Source organism: Manacus vitellinus, unplaced genomic scaffold, assembly GCF_001715985.3.
Source record: "Manacus vitellinus isolate BGI_N305 unplaced genomic scaffold, ASM171598v3 scaffold_59_pilon, whole genome shotgun sequence".
NCBI classification, from domain to species: domain Eukaryota; kingdom Metazoa; phylum Chordata; class Aves; order Passeriformes; family Pipridae; genus Manacus; species Manacus vitellinus.
In genome coordinates, this window is record NW_021940681.1 from 3,668,297 (window position 1) to 3,688,739 (window position 20,443).

The 20,443-nt window shown below is 38.0% G+C and overlaps 1 protein-coding gene across 5 annotated transcripts in view; it reads left to right on the forward strand.

Annotated features, from left to right (window-relative positions):
* The window catches only part of AP2A2 (adaptor related protein complex 2 subunit alpha 2), a 48,719-nt gene extending 29,683 nt beyond the window's left edge, over nucleotides 1-19,036 (forward strand). For 3 of the 5 annotated variants that reach the window (XM_018082029.2, XM_029963327.1, XM_018082032.1), the window contains exons 10-23: nucleotides 1,144-1,281; nucleotides 2,588-2,770; nucleotides 3,106-3,203; nucleotides 3,379-3,610; nucleotides 4,418-4,591; nucleotides 6,576-6,739; nucleotides 8,481-8,558; nucleotides 9,457-9,539; nucleotides 10,285-10,374; nucleotides 11,203-11,326; nucleotides 12,090-12,206; nucleotides 12,395-12,464; nucleotides 14,866-15,000; nucleotides 15,810-19,036. In XM_018082029.2, the coding sequence (XP_017937518.1) occupies nucleotides 1,144-1,281; nucleotides 2,588-2,770; nucleotides 3,106-3,203; nucleotides 3,379-3,610; nucleotides 4,418-4,591; nucleotides 6,576-6,739; nucleotides 8,481-8,558; nucleotides 9,457-9,539; nucleotides 10,285-10,374; nucleotides 11,203-11,326; nucleotides 12,090-12,206; nucleotides 12,395-12,464; nucleotides 14,866-15,000; nucleotides 15,810-15,887 (1,764 nt within the window). In that variant the 3' untranslated portion in view covers nucleotides 15,888-19,036. The remainder of the gene's footprint in view (nucleotides 1-1,143; nucleotides 1,282-2,587; nucleotides 2,771-3,105; nucleotides 3,204-3,378; nucleotides 3,611-4,417; nucleotides 4,592-6,575; nucleotides 6,740-8,480; nucleotides 8,559-9,456; nucleotides 9,540-10,284; nucleotides 10,375-11,202; nucleotides 11,327-12,089; nucleotides 12,207-12,394; nucleotides 12,465-14,865; nucleotides 15,001-15,809) is intronic. The other 2 variants (XM_018082030.2, XM_018082031.2) reach the window with 1 other exon arrangement.
* The last annotated feature ends 1,407 nt before the right edge of the window (nucleotides 19,037-20,443 follow it).

Below are 20,443 nucleotides of genomic sequence, written 5' to 3' on the forward strand. Positions count from 1 at the left end.
GTGTGATCTGTTTTTGAGTGTTGTCTTTGTCCCCTGCCTCAATACCCTCTCCTGCACTGCCCCAAGTAACCTATCTCCCCATCCCCAATTACACTTATAATACCTGGGGACCAGATGAGTTATTCTCAAAGTCTGCTCAAGTTTTTTTCTTTGATCCAGCAAAATCTTGCTGTGCTGGCAATTAGAGGTCAACTGCAGTTTATTTCTGCGCCTTGCTGGTGAATCTGATACTTGTAGCTATGTCCCCTGTAACACTATGGTGTCTGCTTAAGCTGTAGACTGAGGATGAATAATTCTTTAAAAATGTGGAATTTTGAAACTGAGAATGCTGGGGAGACAGTTTTGTTACTGTCTTGCTGGTATTGGACACTGTTCCTTCAATCGGGTAGTTTATGAGAAGCAGAAGAGCAGATCAGGTTCCACTGCAGAATTGTAAAGACAGTCAACCAGAAAGACATGTTCCCAGACCATGTTTATGTTGCAAAGCACAAGTCAAAAGAATAAGACTGATTTGTGTATAAATTTACCTGGACACCTGGGTTTTTAAAAACATTGTTTTCTTCCAAGCTCATGCTTGGAATTGTGTTGATGTCTAATAATACATTTGTCTAACTTCAGTGTACATATCTGTTCTAGCTGGGCTTCTGTTGTTACAAGGCATGCCTGACACTAAACCTGCAGGTAGCTACTGTCCCATTGGCCTGGTAACAATTTAACAATATCAACCAATTACTGGTGCATTTATGGCCAGTGGTGCTGATTAGTGCACAGTGGACCACAAACTCACCCTACTTAGGGTAATACTGGAGTGTTCTATACAAATTCCTCCATTCTTTTAGCACCCTCACAGATCTGAATATGTATGCTACAGAAACAAACCCTCATGATTTGAATTCTTGTGATGTTATCTAAAAGCAGGAAGTTCTGAGACTCCAGTGACCTCTTTCTAGGTGACAGAAACTGAGAACAGAATGAGAAGCTTATGTGAAGGGTATATGTAAGTTCATTCATAATCTACAAGATGATAAAAATGTACTTGGTTTAAATTTGACTGTGGATTGTAGTAAGTTCCATCTCTTAAGTTGCATATACTTTCCAAATAAAGAAGAAATCACCTTGACCTTTCACCGTGTCCTTTTACAGACTGAAAGAGATGTAAGTGTACGACAGAGAGCTGTAGATCTTCTGTATGCAATGTGTGACCGAAGCAATGCCCAACAGATTGTGGCTGAAATGCTGAATTACCTGGAGACCGCTGATTATTCCATTAGAGAAGAAATTGTGAGCTATTTGTGTTTTCCTTATTCTTTTCATAGCTGGTTTTAGTACCATAAGTATCATTTATTGATAAGGATGCTGCATAGTCTGTGATAGAGATAATTTTTCATGGTGGCTTTAAAAAAAATCCACAGACAAAACTACCAAAAGAAACAAACAAAAATTCCCTAGGTTTGTAATCTAATAACCAAGAGTGTTCTTAATTTAGGTTAAACTAATGGGAAAGGGGGCCAGGGGAGAACCTTGGAAACTAAGAATTTTAAAAACTGATCTTGCTTTCAGGACACTGCACATAAAAAGCAAAGTGAATTTTATCAATCCTGAGCAAACAGTCTCTAGATCTGAGGGTTGGGTCCTGCTCTAGTCAACCGTTCAATAGCTTCAAATATTAGTGTAGTAAATGCTTATGTGTAGGTAGAACTTTGTACTGTGTATGCTGTGAGAACATTCTGCCTAAGGGTTCTCAAAAGCAATACCTTATAATCTGCTAAAAGAGAGGCCTGATACTTATCTCTTTCCTACCAGTAGGATAAAAATGCAGAAGTTGAAATACTCACTTAATGACCTTCCTAGGATGGCAGCCAAGGCTTGTACTTACAGTAGTTATTTAACTTAGTTAGGTGCTGAAGTTTCTTGATTGGAGAAGTGTATATGGAATACAATGTTAGTTGATTTACCTCTTGTACTATCGTTGCTGTTGACAACGTCCCCTGTCTTGGCAGATAATGTGAATTTCATTCTGTTCCTTTATGCTGACCTGTTCTTTTAAGAGTAGTAAATATAACTGATAATGAATTATGTGGAGATCTCCTCCTAAGCTGATTGTTTGCTTCAGGATGTAGGAATCTGAGTATGACCTGAAAAAGTCAGCTATACTTTGGGGACTCCGATTTGTCTCTGCTAGCTTGAGTTTCCACCTTTTACCTTTTTTCTTTTTTTTTTTTTTTTTAAGAGGTTTCCAATTTCCTGCTTGATCCTGTCTCAGTGATGGTTTAGATGGTATAGCAAACAAGAAATGTTCAATAAATTGCTCTTGATCACTTAGGTACACAGTTGAAAAGGCAAAGATACAACATACTTAAATGCATTATGGGAAAACTCTGTGTACCTGCAACTGCTGTGTTCTGGCACAGCATTTCAATGTTCATCTTTTACCTTAACTGAGGGAACAAGTGAACAAACTGATGCATCTGAAACTGAGGCTTCTAGGCTACCGTGGGGTGTCACTGGGTGTATATGAAAGTAAATCTTAATGCACAGCTTAGAGCAGAAGCTAATCAACCTTCTGTATTCTCTTTTGTGCGTTCAGGTTCTGAAAGTTGCAATTCTAGCTGAGAAGTATGCAGTGGATTATACCTGGTATGTGGATACAATCTTGAATCTGATTCGCATTGCTGGTGACTATGTCAGTGAAGAAGTGTGGTATCGAGTTATTCAGATTGTCATCAACAGGGATGATGTTCAAGGATATGCAGCAAAGACTGTTTTTGAGGTGAGAATAACTGTTTTCAATTCACTTTCAAAATGAGATAGGAATTAAGTGAACACCATGTGATATAACAGGGGAAACTGAGGTAGCTGTTTGTCCTCAAAAGTCCACAGTGCTGCTAGAAGAGCCTAAGAATGCTCTTAAGCAAGTGTAACTTAGGTTAGAGAGTCTTCTGTGAAGTCATACCACCTGTCATGCTTTTATCATGAGTGCTCTATAGTGCCTAGACCCATGGTCTGGTCTTTCAGGAAAGTAGACAAGGAAAGTGGAAATGGAAGTGATAGAAAAGATCTTTTTTCAAATGTTACAGATTGATTACTATTAATATGTTTCTACAGGCCCTTCAAGCTCCAGCATGCCATGAGAATCTTGTAAAAGTAGGTGGCTACATCTTGGGAGAGTTTGGAAATCTGATAGCAGGTGATCCAAGATCAAGGTAAAACACCTTGTAAAATACTGAACTGAAGTAGTAATGCTTTCTGTAGAGAATCTAATATCTATTTAACATTCCTAAAAGCTAGTTAACAAATGATTCAGCTCTTAGTAATGCATTAATAAGGGTTATCATGTCTACAAAAACTGAACAAATTATTTTTCTTCCCATTTTTAAGTCCTCTCATCCAGTTCAACTTGCTACATTCCAAGTTTCATCTGTGTAGTGTTCCTACCCGAGCTCTGCTTCTGTCTACCTACATCAAGTTTGTGAACCTGTTTCCAGAAATCAAAACTACGATTCAAGATGTTTTACGCAGTGACAGTCAGCTAAAGAATGCTGATGTTGAGCTGCAGCAGAGAGCTGTTGAGTATTTGAGGCTCAGTACTATTGCTAGTACTGATATATTGGTAGGTATAAAGATTATTTTATTTTTTATGCAGAACTCTTCTGTCAACAAGTTAACTCCACTAAACCTTACCTGATTGATCAGAAATCTTAATGCAGGATTAAGGATCTACAATGTAGGTGCTGATTCTTTTAGTCTTCCTCATTCTGCTGCAGTGATCATTAATTTAGAGCTAAATTAAAAGTTGTTATTGCTTTAGTGGGGTAAACAATCCTTAAAACATGTTAGTCTGGAGCTGAGAAGCTAATGAAAGTTGGCATAATACAGGGTCCTACAGTATTTAGATAACAAAGGGCTTTGCTTTGAGGACTTTACTTGATGGTTGTCAAGAAAAGTGTAATTTTTTGTCTCTAGAAGTTCAGTGATTTAATCTGGGGCTCTCAGGTCTGACCAGAGCATAGCAGATTTAGTTTTGACTAAAGCTAATAAATACTTAGGTCTGAGTAAAGCCACAGAGATTACTCAAGGATCTAGTCCAGGTCTGCTTGACTTACAGACCACTAGATCTCCTGTGATCTAATTTTTTTAATTCTTATTTTTAATTTAATATCAGTGTTTCAGAGAAGTGATATGCTCCTGTTCTCTTAACCAACTGCTTTGGGAGGACTTCTGAAAGTTTTAAATATTTTATTTTTTTTAAAAAGCAGTCAATCTGTCACTGTACAATGAACTGCATAGTAATTTTCTCTGTGGGTAATTACTTCTGCTTTTGCCCTATGCAATCTATAAGGGTGTATCTCTTCAAAGATTCAGAAGCTGGTTTGGCTTTTTGTCTTAAGTTTAACTAATACCTCTTTTTTGTGATAAGGCTACAGTGTTGGAAGAAATGCCTCCCTTTCCAGAGAGAGAATCTTCTATTTTGGCTAAACTCAAGAAGAAGAAAGGCCCGGGCACAGTTACTGACCTTGAAGAGATCAAAAAGGAGAGGAGCTCTGATATGAATGGAAGTGCTGAACCTGCCTCTGTCAATGCCAGTGCTGTTGTGAGTTTAAAAGCTGTTATTTCACTAATTTAGATGGTGTGCAAGTGAGAAAAGAATGTTTTCCTTCAAGTGGCTTTTTAGGCATTTACAACTTCTCATCTCAAACTTAAGACTGTTGGGTGTTTGTTATAAAGCAGGGGAATGCCCAGCTGCTTTCCCCCACTGCATGCTTGGATGCAGTTTTCCTTTGGAAATATTACATAAATTGGGACAAACTGAGCCTAAAAAAATCCTTTTTATATCGATATTTGAAGAGTATTGCTGTTAACTTAGAAATGGGAATTTACTTGCTGGTGAAATTGCAGTGAAGGTGAGATTATAAAATTAAACTCTTATTAGATTTTACTATTAAATTACATTATTAACTCCTTTCAAATATTACTTTTATAATTTAACTTGAATTTCAAAGTATCAGCTGTTCTGTGGACATAACATGTCCAACATGTTATTTTGCATCTTGGTTTGGGTTGTTACTGTTCCTACTAGAAGTGGAAAACACTTGATTTCACAGGAACGTCCTTAAATCAATATGTTGTTACTGTTTATTTGACAGTAATACTTGAGTTCAGTTCTGATAGACAAGGCCACAGTTGTTTTTTTTCTTCTGAGCTGAAACTTCTCATTTTATTGTCAATTAAAGCTGGTAGGATCAATTTTTCCCATTATCTAATACTTCTTTCTGGTCTTAATACCTAGCATAACTTGTAATTACATTTAAGATACAGTAGAAGATTATCTAAGAGAAGGAAATATTGTAGCATGCTCCCTGCCCAGTTTGTTAGAGCATAATACTTAGTCACTGTAGTATATAAAAGTAGATACTCCAAGTGCAACATTTTTGATTGGACAGAAATCTCTTTCCAGCAAAAACTTGCCAAGTTTTCTTTGCATGCCAAATTGACTGGGATGACTGGCAGTTAATATTGCATTATGTTTTATGAGCTTCACTTTATGGGTTGCAGGCATGTAACAATCTGCACTGTGTTACCTTCATTAGTGGCTTTGGTGTAACCCTGGTTTAGATGCCAGAAACATTGCAAATATGAGCTCCAACTGTTTGTTTTCAGTAATTATTAATGATTGGCTTATGAAAATTTTTTGCCAGGGAATTTTTCATTATACTGCATCAACTTCAATCTTTGGAGTATACAATAACTTTGAGTTGGCTTACAAACATAAGATTTCAGTTTCAATCCAAATGTATCTCCTGACTTATCTTCAGATTACCTGGCATATTGTAAGCTGCTAATGTCTAAAACATGAACATTTTGATTAACAGTCTATGCTTTGTTCTTGCATGCAACTTGGACACATATATGCAGCCTCTGTTCCACAATTGTGTCCTGGCTACCTGATTTGTTCTATTTGAGAAAAAAATACTTTAAAGGTCTTGCCTCTTCCTTCAGTGTTTGCAGCTTGAACTGGCTACAGGCTCTGCTTTTTTTGCTGGTTAGGTTTTACATTCATTCTAAGGTTTGCCAAGCTTCAAAAACCCAGGATTAAACAGATAGTCAATTTTAAAGATGCTGTGATGACCTTTGATTTAGATTTGTGTAAAAGCTGCTACCTTTCTTGCTGGATTCTTCATGAAAGAAAAGCAACAAATTTGAATTTTTTTCCCTACAGTACTTAATTTCCCTTGAAACTAAGAAGAGAGAAGAGAGGGGAGAAAAAACTTTGTCATCTTTGTCATCTTTCTTCTGCAGAATCAGATTCTAGACAGATGAATTTTGGTTTTGTTTTTTTAATTTAACATTTAGATGGACATAACTCTCTTCAAAGGAAAAAAAGAAAACCACATCTGTAAATGACCTTAAGTTGAAATACAACCTAATATCTGCATTTGTGAACCCGTTTACATCTATTTGAACCTTGATTTGGGGTGGGGAGAGGCACTTTGCCGTAGCTTACTTGTCTGTGCAAAAGAAACAGCTTTGTTTCAGTTTTGCTGCAGTGTAACACCCAAGTGTCTTGTCTTCCTTAGTCTACTCCTTCTCCATCGGCGGATCTGCTGGGTCTGGGTGCTGCCCCAATCACCAATTCAGCTCCCCCACCTTCCTCTAGTGGTAGCCTGCTGGTGGATGTATTTTCAGATTCAGCTTCTGCGGTTGCACCTCTTGCTCCTGGTTCTGATGACAACTTTGCGAGGTAATTAAGTCACCCTGAAAGGAATCTGAAGGAGAGTTTGTCTGTTAAAACAGGACTAAAGGAAAAAAGTAAATAACTTTTGGTTTTATTTCAGCATGTTGAATACATTCCTAGGTGGTACATTCTCAGCAAGAGAGGTGTTCTTGAACTCTCTGCTGGATGTGCTGTTGTTATTGAATATCTCTGCTAATGGAAAAACTGGGTCTGTTGTGACCAACCCGAGGATATTGGCCACACAGTAGTGTCTAGTTTTCATGCTGGTTTTGCTTCTTCGTTAAATTAAGCTGCTTCTGCATCTCAATACATCTTGAATTTGGGGGTTATCTGGCCTGATATGAATATATTTATTCTTATTTTATTTTCTTAAAGTCTTCTTGTGTCTCTCCATTTATGGCAAGCTGATACTGAAACAGTGAGATGGATTATATCCAGAGATACTGCTTCCCAGAATTTCAAGATATACTTAAATTACTCTGCTACTGTCTAACAGGCAGGTGTGAACAGGGGGATAAAGAACAAGTGGTTTTCTTTTTTTTTTTTTTTTTTAATAGGGGATTTAATACAAGTGTCTTTCTAATTACAATAGCCAGTCTAGTGTAGGTACATGTTCTAAATCCTGTTAGTATTAAAAGCCACTGGGGCTACTCTCAAATGTCATTTGGCTAAAATTTTGGGAATAAGTAGCACAAGATCACAGAATGTCTTTAAAATCAGTTGTCTTACTGGACAAAGAATGTATTACTATTGTCAAGGACCAAATTTTGAATGTTGACATGACAAATTTGCAATGCATCTTAATACAGAAGATATAATTAGGGAAACTGATCTGCCTGAATCACTGACTCTTTCATCAAAATTTTATACTAGGCAATACATTGTTGCAGGTTTGCAGTGATTAAGATTTGATCTTGTGTTTCTCTTGGAAAGTCATAAGTGGTGTTTGATCCTACAACACAATACCAAGACTTTAGGAAGCTGCACAAGCTTGTTCATGCATTTTTTTTTTAAGCATAAAAAAAGAAACCAATACTAGTAGCTTCATAAGCAAATGTTACCTAAAAAGAGTTTTCTCTTTCTGCAGAAGAAAGTATAGCATTGCCCAACTCCTTGGTCTGTCTGTAGATGATGAAATGCTTCTCTAATGATACTGAGAAGTTACTTTTTACAGTTTCCTGCCTCTTTTTAGTGCTGTTGTCACTTTTGTTTCTAATCTGTTACTTGGGTAAGTCATTCTCTGTGTGCCCGTGTATTCTTGCCTATGCTTAATACTTGTGTGTTTTTAGGAACCGATTGTGCACCTGTAATTAGAAGGGGTGCTAAGGTTGATGAGGTCTCTGCTTCAATGCACACATTTGTAGTAGTTAATATACAGCTACATTTATGATTTTGAACTAAAACATTTTTACTGTCACAATTAAACACTGAAAAGGACTTGCTTCTTTAAGAGGTATAAATTTAAGCTACTGAACGCCTTCAGCTATCTCCTGTCTTCATGAAGAATTTCTGTTTTCTAACAGTCTGGGTGGGATGGGGGAGAAAAGTGGGGGAAAACATTGCCTAATGCCTGAAACCTTTCTAGGTGTACTGAGCTAGGGCAGCTAATAAATTTTTCATGCATTAAACTCAGCAGTGCCATTTTTGAGGAAGGAGGTAAAAGAAATAACTAAGCACTAAGCTGTCTTTACTAACTCCTGCTATCTCTGTCGCTACTGCCTTTCTTCCTTTTTGCTGCCTGAACTAGCCCTGACCTGGCTTCATCTGAGGTAGTTTCTGAGGAACCAGCTGATACTGTGCATGATGCTGATGAGCTTTTTCACAAGTAAGCAATACTAAAACCTTGCAAGGCTGGGCAATTTCCAGAATATAGTTATAAAGCAAAACTATATTGTGCATTAACTTAATACCAGCAAAACTAGAGAAACATGTACTGTCAGACTTGTGACTATAGAACACCTCTGTGGATGCTGTGGATTTTGTGACAGACTCATGAATACACAGGTTAGGGTTGCCTTTACAAGTCAGTGCTATCACACACTGCTCTAAAATGAGGCAGTGCCAGTTGTATATTAAGTTTTGCAACTATTTGCAAATAAAAAAACCCCCACGAGAGTACTTGTCAAAAGTACTGATATTTGGGAGTGTGCTTTAAGTGCCTTGTATGCAAAAGGCAGATGTTTGCTGACCACCTCTTCTGCTTTTAAGCGAGGGGTGACAGAAAGGACTGAAATCACTGCATAATGGGCTTTCTCTCTCAAAATGGAAAAAGTACAGCTCTCACTTCACTTGGGTGATTCAGAAATGGTAAAACAAGGGATTCTTTTTTCTTTCAGGTTTAAACAGTCAAGGCTTCAAACTTTTCAATTCTGCACCAACCTAATGAGTTTCAGAAGTTCTCAAGACTAATAAGAAAAATCCTAGTCTGTTGCCTGGTCCTTTATTAGACAGTGTGTGTGTGTATAGCATATTGTGGTTTCCTTCCTAGTTTCTCAGACATCCTATCAAATAAAAATTTCAGTTCTTTTAGTGTCCTACAAGTGGTGGTTCTGGTTGTAAAAGTGTCTTTTCTAACTGCAGTTTTCTGCAAAGGCCTCTCTCACAGACTGATGCATTCTAGGTTAACCGCAATCTTCATCCTCTGTGTAAACCCTGAATTTAGTGGTTCTAAATATTGTTTAATGTGGCTCAATTTAAAACACATTTTCCCTCTCTTCCCCTAGGTTTGTGTGTAAAAATAATGGAGTCTTATTTGAAAATCAGTTGCTACAAATTGGCTTGAAATCTGAATTTCGGCAGAACCTGGGTAAGATCTTTTGGACCAAGTGGTTAGGTGTCTGCATTATCAGTCTCAGTGCCAGCATGATATTGCAGATAGACTTACTTAATTTTCAACTGCTTAAGAGGAAAATGTGATTATAGGCCTAGGCGGTCTTATGACTCCCTCTGTTTGTGCATCCCTGTCTTCTGTGTGGGCTCTTGTTTCCTTAAATTTTTTGGTTGTTTTGGTAGCTGAGATGAAATGGGAATGTTAAGTGGTACTGTAAGCTCCAGCTCTTGCTACCTAGTTGTATGACTGATACAGCCAGGGTTATAAAGGATCATTCTTCTCAATTTTTATATCTTACAGTATAGCTTATTGTATTAATATGAGACACAATACACTTCAGATTTAATGCATGAGATGCTGGAATTATCTAGGAAAGGGCTGGGAATTGAATACAGGGCAGGACTAGGATTGCTTGCTTCTCCCCTTCTGCAAAACTCTTGGTGGCGTAGTAGCTTCTTTACATAAAAAGTAACATTCTGCAGCAACTGGAAGACTTCCACTGATTATTTAACTGCTTGTGTGACAGCTACTGTGGGAGGGATCTAATGGTTTGGCTAAATCATTTCATTTTGAACTGTGAATATCTTGGTAAGATAAACTATGCTTGGTTCTTAAAAGTTGTTTTAAAGGTAGAAGACAGTGTATTAGGTAATTAAAACATGAACAGTTCAATATGATTAAGTGTACCTAAAATTCTGATGTCTCATCCTTTTCTTTCTAGGGCGTATGTTCATATTCTATGGTAATAAGACATCAACACAGTTCTTGAATTTTACTCCAACAGTAATCTGCTCAGATGACCTTCAGTCAAATATCCTTAAATGCAGTAGCACATGTCTGTTTTTATTTGGGTTTTATGGTTTATGTTGCACAAAATTGTAATAAAACTGCTGGATCCAGGCATGGTGTCCTTGAACATGAAGAAATGGGAAACTTGCTGATAGCTTTCCAGAGTTCTTGTAGAAAGAACAAGTCTTCAGCAGGGATGGAAGATTCTTTCCTTAAAGCTCTGGTTATAAACACAAATTTTACTCTTGAAATAAGGAGAAAATAGGCTGAATAAATATCTAATGTAACTCTGTAGCTTTTTCCACTGTCATGAAGTAAGTGGTGGGGGGAGACGTCCTTCAAGTACTGCATTAGCAAATAACCTAAAACTTGACGTGGAGATAGAAGAATACATGTACACCAAGATGATGGTACTTTAAAATAAGCTCCTAATTTATGGCTCATACTTAATGCTTGGTATTGCAAATTTAGGATTTCTGGGAGACTGTGTGATCAGCAGTGTTTGACTCAAGGTATCTCTGTCATGTTCAAAGTAGTCCTGGGGTTTTTATTGTTAAGTCTGTACTTTCATACCTTTTTAAGGGCATCTTTAAGAGAGTATCCAAATTATTGAGAATTGTTGGAGTTATTGCTTGTAGGTATGTAAGTATGAAAAAAAAAACCAAAACAACAACCAACCAAAAGAACCCACCCCACAAACTTTTTTGTTGTACAAGAATTGAGCTTTGAATGTTCAGTAGCACGTAGAGAATGAGTGAACATGATGCTAATTCCTCATATAGCTTATGGGAGGATTTGCTGGTTTTTAAGTTATCATTTCATTGATCTGTTTCCTTAACTACATTTCTATGCCTGAATCTTCAGACAAAACCTGTTGACCCCACAGTGGATGGAGGTGCACAGGTTCAACAGGTTGTGAACATCGAATGCGTGTCAGACTTCATGGAAGCTCCAATCCTGAACATTCAGTTCAGGTAAAACACAGGATTCAAATGCTAGTGAATTAAATAGATGAAAGATGTTAAATTTGCCATGGTCCTGTGACTGAAATGTAGAATCTGGACACACCAAGCTCTCTTGGGTAGACTACTTGAAAAATTGATCTAACTAAGCTTTAAGCTACTTGGAACAATGTGGTTTAAAAAAAACAACAAGCAAACGAACAATCAAGAAGCAGCTACTGATAAAATGGCTCCATGACTTCTCTTTCTGCTATCTGTATAAAACAGCAGTCTTCCTGTTTGCTTAAGAAATCTTGACAGGAATATGTGCAGTAACTTCTCCCTTCTGGAAACCAAGAACATTTCTGCAAATGACTTGGCCTGAAAATGTATGCAACCAAAAATAGAATCTTGTTCTGTCCACTCAACATCAGCTCAACTTTATGAAATCCTGCTTCCTGGGCTACATGCTGTTATTCTAGTCTAAAATGGTTTTGTTGGTATTTTTTCACAGGGATATATTTTTCACTCCTTTGGGTGATATCTAGGATAACAATCTATGTTAAAACTGAGAGATCCCTGTTAAAAGTTTGGCCAATTCGTGTGCTATCTAAGCAGAGCAAATAAATTCATTTAACAGTGGATTAAACTTTATATTATAAATATCATCTGGTTATGATAGATTTTAATCATAAGCAATTGGACCTTAGTGTTCATCCTCTGTTGCTTGGTTGATTTATGCTGAGAGACTGCTGACACTGCTGTGTACATTATGTTCTTTTTATTCCATATGCAGGTATGGTGGAACATTTCAAAATCTTTCAGTAAAATTACCCATCACACTGAATAAATTTTTCCAGCCAACAGAGATGTCTTCTCAAGACTTTTTTCAGCGTTGGAAGCAACTGAGCAAGTAAGACTTGGTACTTGGGCCTGGGGCTCTTGTGGTGGGCCAAGGGAAGAAAAAGGTGTATTGAGAATGTAGCTGGTGCAGTACCTCATCCCATACTTAATCCTGTAAACTATAAGCTCTCCCAACAGAATTAATTGCTGTTGAACAATGCTGTACATAACATGTGTTTATCTTGCCTTGCCTTGCAGTCCAAAACAAGAAGTACAGAATATCTTCAAAGCAAAACACCCGATGGATGCAGAGATCACAAAAGCAAAGGTAGGTGGTAGTGTGGTGTTTTTAATTCATAGTGTAAGGGGTTAGTGGCATGTCATGTTTTAACCTCAGCTGGCAACTAGGTGCCACACAGCCATGGGATGGGGCAAAGAATAAGGAGGTTAAAAGTGAGAAAACATGTGGGTTGAGATAAAGACAGTTAGTAGCTAAAACAAAAACCATGCACGCAAGCAAAGCAAGGAATTAACACTGACAGGCAGGTGTTCAGCCATCCCCAGGGCAGCAGGGCTCCCTCACGTGTAACAGTTACTTGGAGAGATTACTTTATAGATAGGAAACTAAGAATATTGACCAGAAATGGACTCTACACAATGTATTTATTCTGACTGGCAAAAGAGACAGATGGTATATGTATGTCTGCATATATGACAGATGATATATGTATATCTTACCTCCACTGAAGAGGTGAAAGGTGTTCTGTATTCAAATGTGTAAGAGGCACTGCCCTTATTTCCATAGCTTGCTACAGTAGCAGGTTATACACAGTGCTAACAACCTTGATAAGGCTCTTTGATGGCAGTTGACTTTGCCATAACAATACACAGTTTTATCATGTCTGGCTTGGTCTTCTTGGCTTTTTTTCTTTTTTTGCAAACAACACCTTGCACTTCTGACAGATGTTGCAGAACTGTGATAGTCTTCTCTGATCCAAAATCTACTAAAAGCAACTGGTAAGAGTGCAGGTTTAAAACAGGATTTTATATCTCATCCTCTGCCTCCACACTTCAGAGCCAGGCTCTGGCAAAAAGAGCAAAAAGAAAAGAAACGAAACCAAAGTATTACCCAACCTCCTTCCCTCCTTGCTTTTGGAGTTCAGATGGTGAGGAGCTGCAAGAGCTGAGTGGTCAGTGCTCTCAGCATTTGTTTCACAGCACCTAGGTGCAGGACCACATCTGAGACAGCTTTAACAGCAGAACAGGATTTCTTTTGAGGTCAGACTATTACACAGAGACATGCTTTTACCTTTTACCTGCTAGGATTAGTGCTGTATATGGGAGCACTGGCTGTAGGTGAAGGTTGTGATATGGTACAGTCTGCTCTCAATAAATGTCTGAGAAAGTCAGAGAAACCTTTCAGTATTGCAGCACATAAAAACACACAGTGAACACTGCAAACCTGATTTGCAGACATATTCGGCAAATCTGGAACTCAAGCAAATTTACATAGAAAATAATCTGAGCTACGAAATACTTCTTTGCTTTTGTACTCTTAGAAAAATTCAAGTTTTGCTATAAGGACAATATATAGCCTGAGAGGAATAATAAGCAGTAAATAAGAAAAAAGCACCATAGGGACATTAAGATAGATAAAACCATAATACAGGAAGTAGTGGAATCCCCATCCTTGGAAATGTTCAAAAAATGAGTGGATTTGGCACTTGGTGATATGGTTTAGTGGGCATGGTGGTATTCAGTCAAAGGGTGGACTTGAACATCTTGGAGGCCTTTTCCAACCTTAATGATTCTGTGATTCTCTGAAAATGCCATCACTATGAACATCCTCCTGTTCCTTCCTTCCCCAGGTTTATATGCTGAGCCAGGGCATCATGTAGTTTGGAATATCCCATTGGTCAGTTAGGGTCAGTTGTCCTGGCTGTACCCTGTCCCAGCTTCTTGTGCACCCTCAGCCTCCTCTGGTGGGGTGAGAAGCAGAAAAGGCCTTGGTTCTGTGTGAGCACTGCTCAGCGAGAACTAAAACATCCCTGAATTATCAACACTCTTTTCAGCAGGAATCCAAAACACAGCCCCACACCCTACTAAGAAGAAAATTAACTCTATCCCAACCAAAACCAGCACATGGCATAAGTAAACTTTGTGCATTTTGGTTTATATGGCAATTGGATCATCCTGTTAAATGTTATCCATGTTGTGTAACAGAGTCTTGGCAGTGCTGAGATGAATGGACTGTTTCTCGCTGTGATTTGAATTAGATATAGTCTTCAATAGCAGCTGGAAACTTGAAGCTGTTTAAGAAAACACCAATTCACTGCTTAAAACTGAACTGGAAGATACTTCAAGCCCTAATTTGTACTAGAGTTACTAGTTAGAAAAGTCACTTTTTGTAGAGCTGGCTGCCTTAGGCAAAACAGAAGTAACTGTGTAAGACAGGAATGGCTGTATCAAAACCAGGGGAGACTTCTGTTAAATCTTAACTTATTTCTCAGTTGCTTTTGAGAAGAACCTTATTTACAGGAACAGCTCATTAGCAGGGTCATTTTTCAAAAATTTGTTGTAATGAAATTAGTATTGGAGAATTCTTTGTCTTGAACACTTAAAAGTTAGTCTCCTACTTGTTTTGCTATTTGGTGGTGGCTCTGTTTGGGTAGACTTGATATTTGTGTCCTCCTCTCCCCACATCTGAATCTTCTACATTTCTTTCACAGATAATAGGCTTTGGATCAGCGCTGCTTGAGGAGGTAGATCCCAATCCTGCCAACTTTGTTGGTGCTGGTATCATACATACAAAAACTACTCAGATTGGATGCTTGCTGCGCCTTGAACCCAACCTCCAGGCACAGGTATCTGTGTAACTATCACAGCTTAAATACAGGTTCTCATTTGAGCTAAATATCTGTGTGTATCTGAAACTCCTTAAGGTATTTAAAAATCACTATTGCAATAGCAGATTGTGACTGCAGGCTCCAACAGGAAATTATATGGTAGCAGCTGGTCCTGCATGACATTGTACCATTTTGGTAAGCTGCTTCTTCATAGCAATTCCCTTTTCTGTTAGAAGAGATCATTGTTCCAGACTGTCTGTCAAGTCTCATCTTCTCTTGAAGGTTCGAAACACTTAATGTTTTTGTCTTGTGCACCTCAGACAAGGTTAAGTATGCTTTCTTTTGCCATTTTAAGTTAGTAAAAAAGTGGCTAAAAGAGAAAGCATGAACACAATGTTAAGAATATTTTTACTCAAGCTTTTTAGATAGAGGTTTTATCAAAATTAATTAAGGACTAAAAATAAATTTTGTGTGGTAAGTCTTCTGTTCCCTGAAAGAAGTGGTAGTAGAGGGTCTGTAAACTTTTCCACAACATTTACTCCTCTTAAAGAAAAATTTTGGACAACACCTTTCTGTCGAAGGCTAAAAATACTATAATAAAAGTAATTCTCTATAAGCATTTGAATATAAGTTTGGTTCAGCCAGTGGTTTGAAAAAGCTGTATTACTCAGTGGCTGGTTGCCTCTGAATGTTTTGATTTGAGGTCTTTTTCCTACCAAAGCTTACAAAGCAAGTAGGAGGTAACTGTTAGTTTTCACTAGTTGACTGTGCGTTCATTTTGCCAAACTGTGTTTAAAAAGTAAGTAAAATTTTATGTTCTTTTTCAGATGTACAGGCTCACACTACGAACAAGTAAAGAAGCTGTATCTCAGAGATTATGTGAATTGCTGTCTGAACAGTTTTAATATTAACCATGTCAGTTTTGGTTTTTCCACTTATATCACTGTCATCATACTGCAAATAAATGTCTTGTACATCACTGTCTGAGTACTGCAATGTTAACCAATACCAGCTCCCTGCCTTAATAGGACTTGACCCTTGTTTAAAATTAAGAATATAAAATGTACAGTACAGGGAAGTGACTTTTTCCATTAAAAATGGCTTTTAGTCTGTTACACAAAGGGTGGGAGGGCTGTTTTTGCTCTTTTTTTTTGCAGAGGTCAGGCTTTTAACCTTGTTGAAGGGAAGTTGTTTTAGATGTGGTAATCAAGGATTTCAGCTGGAAATAGCTAGTAAACATTCTGCTTCAGTACCTTTAACAGGTACTTCCTCTGCTCTGAGTTGAAAGAAACCAGTGTACTGCTGCTCAGTAAGGTTAAATCAGATGTTAAATGTAGAGTCAAAACTTTGTAAAGTGAACGTTCCCACAAGTTGTCTGCTGGATGGGAGGGCAGATTCCAGGATGTGTTTGAATCTGATTCAAGTGAACATTTGTGTTGTGTCACCAATCTTTGTATTTAAAAAATGTCACAGGACCAGAGTCTTAAAATATTAATTGTGTAATATTTTACATCTTAATGTTTTCTGATCTTTGGAAAGTGAATTGAAAGCAAAAGCTATTCTTAATCCTTCTGCTTATCTCTAATAATGAGATGAGCTTCTCTGGTAGGTGGTGAATGAGTATATACTTGTTCCTTGTTACTCAGTGAAGTTAAATACTTTGTTCTCTGTTTTTTCTGTTTTCCATCAGACTTCACAAGTAATAGTCCTAATGATGTGATACAATTAACTGCAGGGTCTAGTATTGTATAAAAGAAGTGAGAGGAAATGGGCCCTTGAAGGGTTCTAAGGCATGCACTCTTAGATGAAAATGTAATTTTAAACAATATTTTCCCCAGTGTACATGAATGGTAAAACTTAAGAGGTTGAATAACTGATATCTGAACAGTTTCCTTTCTGTCAGTGGTAAAAATGTCCAACATGGTGTAGAAAACTTCTGTTGAAACTTAAAGTGGAATACTCAAAAACGTTCAGGTTTTTACAACCAGAGTCTTTTTATCTTGTTTCACGTCAGCAAACTCTTCGCAGCCTCTCTGCAGAAATTTTGGCTCACGCTCAAGCCTTGAGGTGCAACAAAGGCTGCAAAACCAAAGCAAGTGAGGTAGCCCAGTTAGAAACCATGGGCAGTTGTAAGCGAGAACTACAGATCATGATGAACAAAATCATGTACTGCTGATGTGAGAAGTGAACCTCAGGTCAAGGTTTCCTCAAGGTTATTTAAAGGCAGCCTGGGACTGGTGTCTCACACACGTACAGACAAGTGTGCCCATGGAGTAAAGGTTTTGAGTAAGAGTGATGACATTGAAAATACATTTAAATGAGGCTGCTGTCATGCTGCCCAGTGCACAGCAGGGGACAGGATTCTCCATGATTGAGTGTGCCTTGCTTTTTGTCTTCAGTGCTTTGAGTTTAAATGATGGAACTGGGAGATTATAACTTGATTTGGTCGAAGGCTAGTGATTGTACTTGAGTACAAGTGAAAAATGAGGAACAAAGGTTTTGCTGTGATGTGTGGATTTTGGGGGATATGTTTTGTTTTTCCAGAAATGGCTTGTAACTATGGATATTAAGACTGAAAATTTGGCTAAAGGCCTGGTCATTCTGCAAAAGTTCTCTTGAACAATTGGCCCCTTTAAGGCCTTTTAAATACTTCTTAATTAAGACTCTTTGATCATAAATATTGTCATTGAAAGTCTTCATGAGCAGTTCCTGCAGTCATGTTGGGCAGTTGCAAAATACTAATGGGATACCTTATGTTTTTTCCTCTGGATGGTGTATGTCTCATTATTAGTCCTGTTACGTTAACCATGCTGTCGGCTGCTACATTACAAATCTGATGTGCTGATCTAAAGGGAGTCTTAGCAAAGACAGGGGAGGAGCTTCTGTTTCAACTATTCCAAATCCTGTTGTATATCTGTCCCCCTGAAAAATTTTCTGTGCCCTCATTAAAGGACACCTTGAGAACTGCACTACTTTATTTCACTCTGCTTTGGTTCAAGCTGTGCTAAAATGTGCATTAAAATATGGGAAGGAGGGAGGGGTAAGGGAAAAGTGTCTTTTCAGTGGTGACTGTGTTAAGCTTATGACTGTTCACTCTTTATATTAAATGTCAGCTCAATGAAGCCATGAGCAGAAAAGTGAACCAATTAAATACAAATATTTTATTTTATTTTTTTTGTTTGTGAATGATGGTTAACTTACCAGTGATGTATCCTGTCAAGCAGACAAAGTAATTTCTGCAGTAAACAGTGTTATTGTTTTTAAGTGCAGTATTTTCAGGCATTGACATGTGAAAATAACTGAATAGCAAAACAGGTAGCATATGTTCATTCTTGACCTACACTCCAGTATGTAACATTTATGGTGATTGTCTTATTTGTATAAAACAAAGTTCTGTCAAATTAAGTGGAGAATTTTCATATAGAAGACTATATATTAGACTATATTCATCAGAAGAACGTATTAAGATTAAATAAATGATTAGAACAGTAATCAAACTGTCCTTTTTTTGTCTGGGAGCATAAAAGTGTAAGAAATACTTTGCATGGAATGGTTGTTGTGAAACAATTGATGTGATTTCTTTCTGAAAACTAGTGGGTTTTGTTCACTTGAATCTTATCTGGTCTAAAGATCTCTGTTCCCTCCAGTGAGTGAGTTTGGTTTTGTTGTTGTGTTTAGTCACATGTTATAAATACTCTACTGTAAAAAAAAACCAAACCAACCAAAACCTTGATGTAAAATCTTTCTTCCTAGAGTGCTTAACACCAGTAAGTATGTGAACAGTGCAGACTGCAGTAAACTGGAGTAGCAGTGGGATAAGGTTGAGGCTAAACAGCACACATCTGTATTACATATGGGCAGGAGCTGTAAAAAGTTGATGTCACTGTAAAGAGTATCTAAACTGCTAAATAACATCACTTAAGCTCTAAATGTATGCTTCAGATTCTTCTCTGAAACTTGCTAAAAGGGAAACAAATATGAGCTTTTGTGCACTCATACAGCTTTTTCTTAAATTATTTGCAAACAAAGTAATAAAGAATTCTCTTGACTGGCAGCAAGTAGAAATTGTTTCTGAGTGAACCTGTGTCCTGTTAGATGCATATGGGCTTTGATTTCTTGCAGGGAAATGCCGTCAAATTTCTGTGTTATCCAAAAGCCACTACATGTCTGTGTTAGTAGTGTTTGTAGGGTGCATGCAGAAACCTCACAATTAGCTTTTGGCTCATGTAGCACCTTGCTTTCCAACAGCAGTCATCTGTGGATGATGAACACAAGTGCTGTGTCTACCTTCAAAGGAAAGGGAATGGGTCAGTTCTCCCAGTGAAGTGGTGGGCTATTCCACAGGTCCTAGTTCAGCTGTAGTGAACCTAACAGACTATTTTCAGTTAAAATAACTGGCCAAATAATGAAAAGTTTGGAAATTCAATTCCTTCTACTTTATTTGAAAGTCAAATTTCTGTTACTGCACAGTGCATGGGCCAGTTTTTAGCCTCTGGTTAAATATTATCACCCTGAACAAGGCCATACAGTCTCTGACATGGTCTTCCCTCCCGAACTTCACGCTGCCCATTCTTTTTTTCCTCTCTGCATCCCACCCTCCTGATCAGGAATAATTTATCTGTCAAGTTCACTGACAGTCCAGGCAGCTGCTCAGAAGCCTGATTGCAAGTCTACTGTATGCAACTGTCAAAGTTACAAACACAACCACTAAATACAGTTATGTCTATAGTGAGCCTTTTTCCAGGGTCATCTGGGTCTTGGCATGGTAGTTGGAATTCCTTCTTAAGAAGCTGTAGTGGCCGACAGCAGCCACATGCTGTGATGACCGTCATGTTCTCAACATTCAGCCTGTTTGGAAGAGAGGAAGAATGAGTTGGCATTTGTATACAGAATTTTAGGCTTCAGGCTTTTCAAGTATTTGCACTTTTTTTTTTCCTGTGGTAGGAGGTTCAGAGGAAAGAGCACAACACTCAGCTTAATGGTTCTGTCAACTAGAGAACTACAAACAGTGCAGCAAGCGACTGAAGTTCTCATGATGGGTGCTGCAAGAGCTCAGGTGTACTGAGCTGCTGCCTTCCTTTTTAAAAGAGGGTGTTCTTGTCATCTATTAGGCCTCAGACCTCACTGGAAAACTAGTAAGATTTGACTTCCCTGTTCTTTGCACTTCTGAACATTGTAAAGTAACTGTGGATTTAATCTTTTTAAAGCTGTGCACCGGACTACTTAGAGTTTGCAAAAGGTCTCTGGTATGGTCTGTTAACACAAATGCTTTGCATGGTTCATGGAGGAAGGAAAATCCCTTTCTTCCTCTGAGCAGTTTGCACCAGAATCTAAGCTGGTGACTGCATAGTAGTATCAGTTGTGGGGTGTGAGGTCAGGTAACAAAGCCACAGTAGACTTGCAGGTATCTTGCTGACTTCACAGTAATAAAGCACACGTAGGTGAAGTGACTGCTTGAACA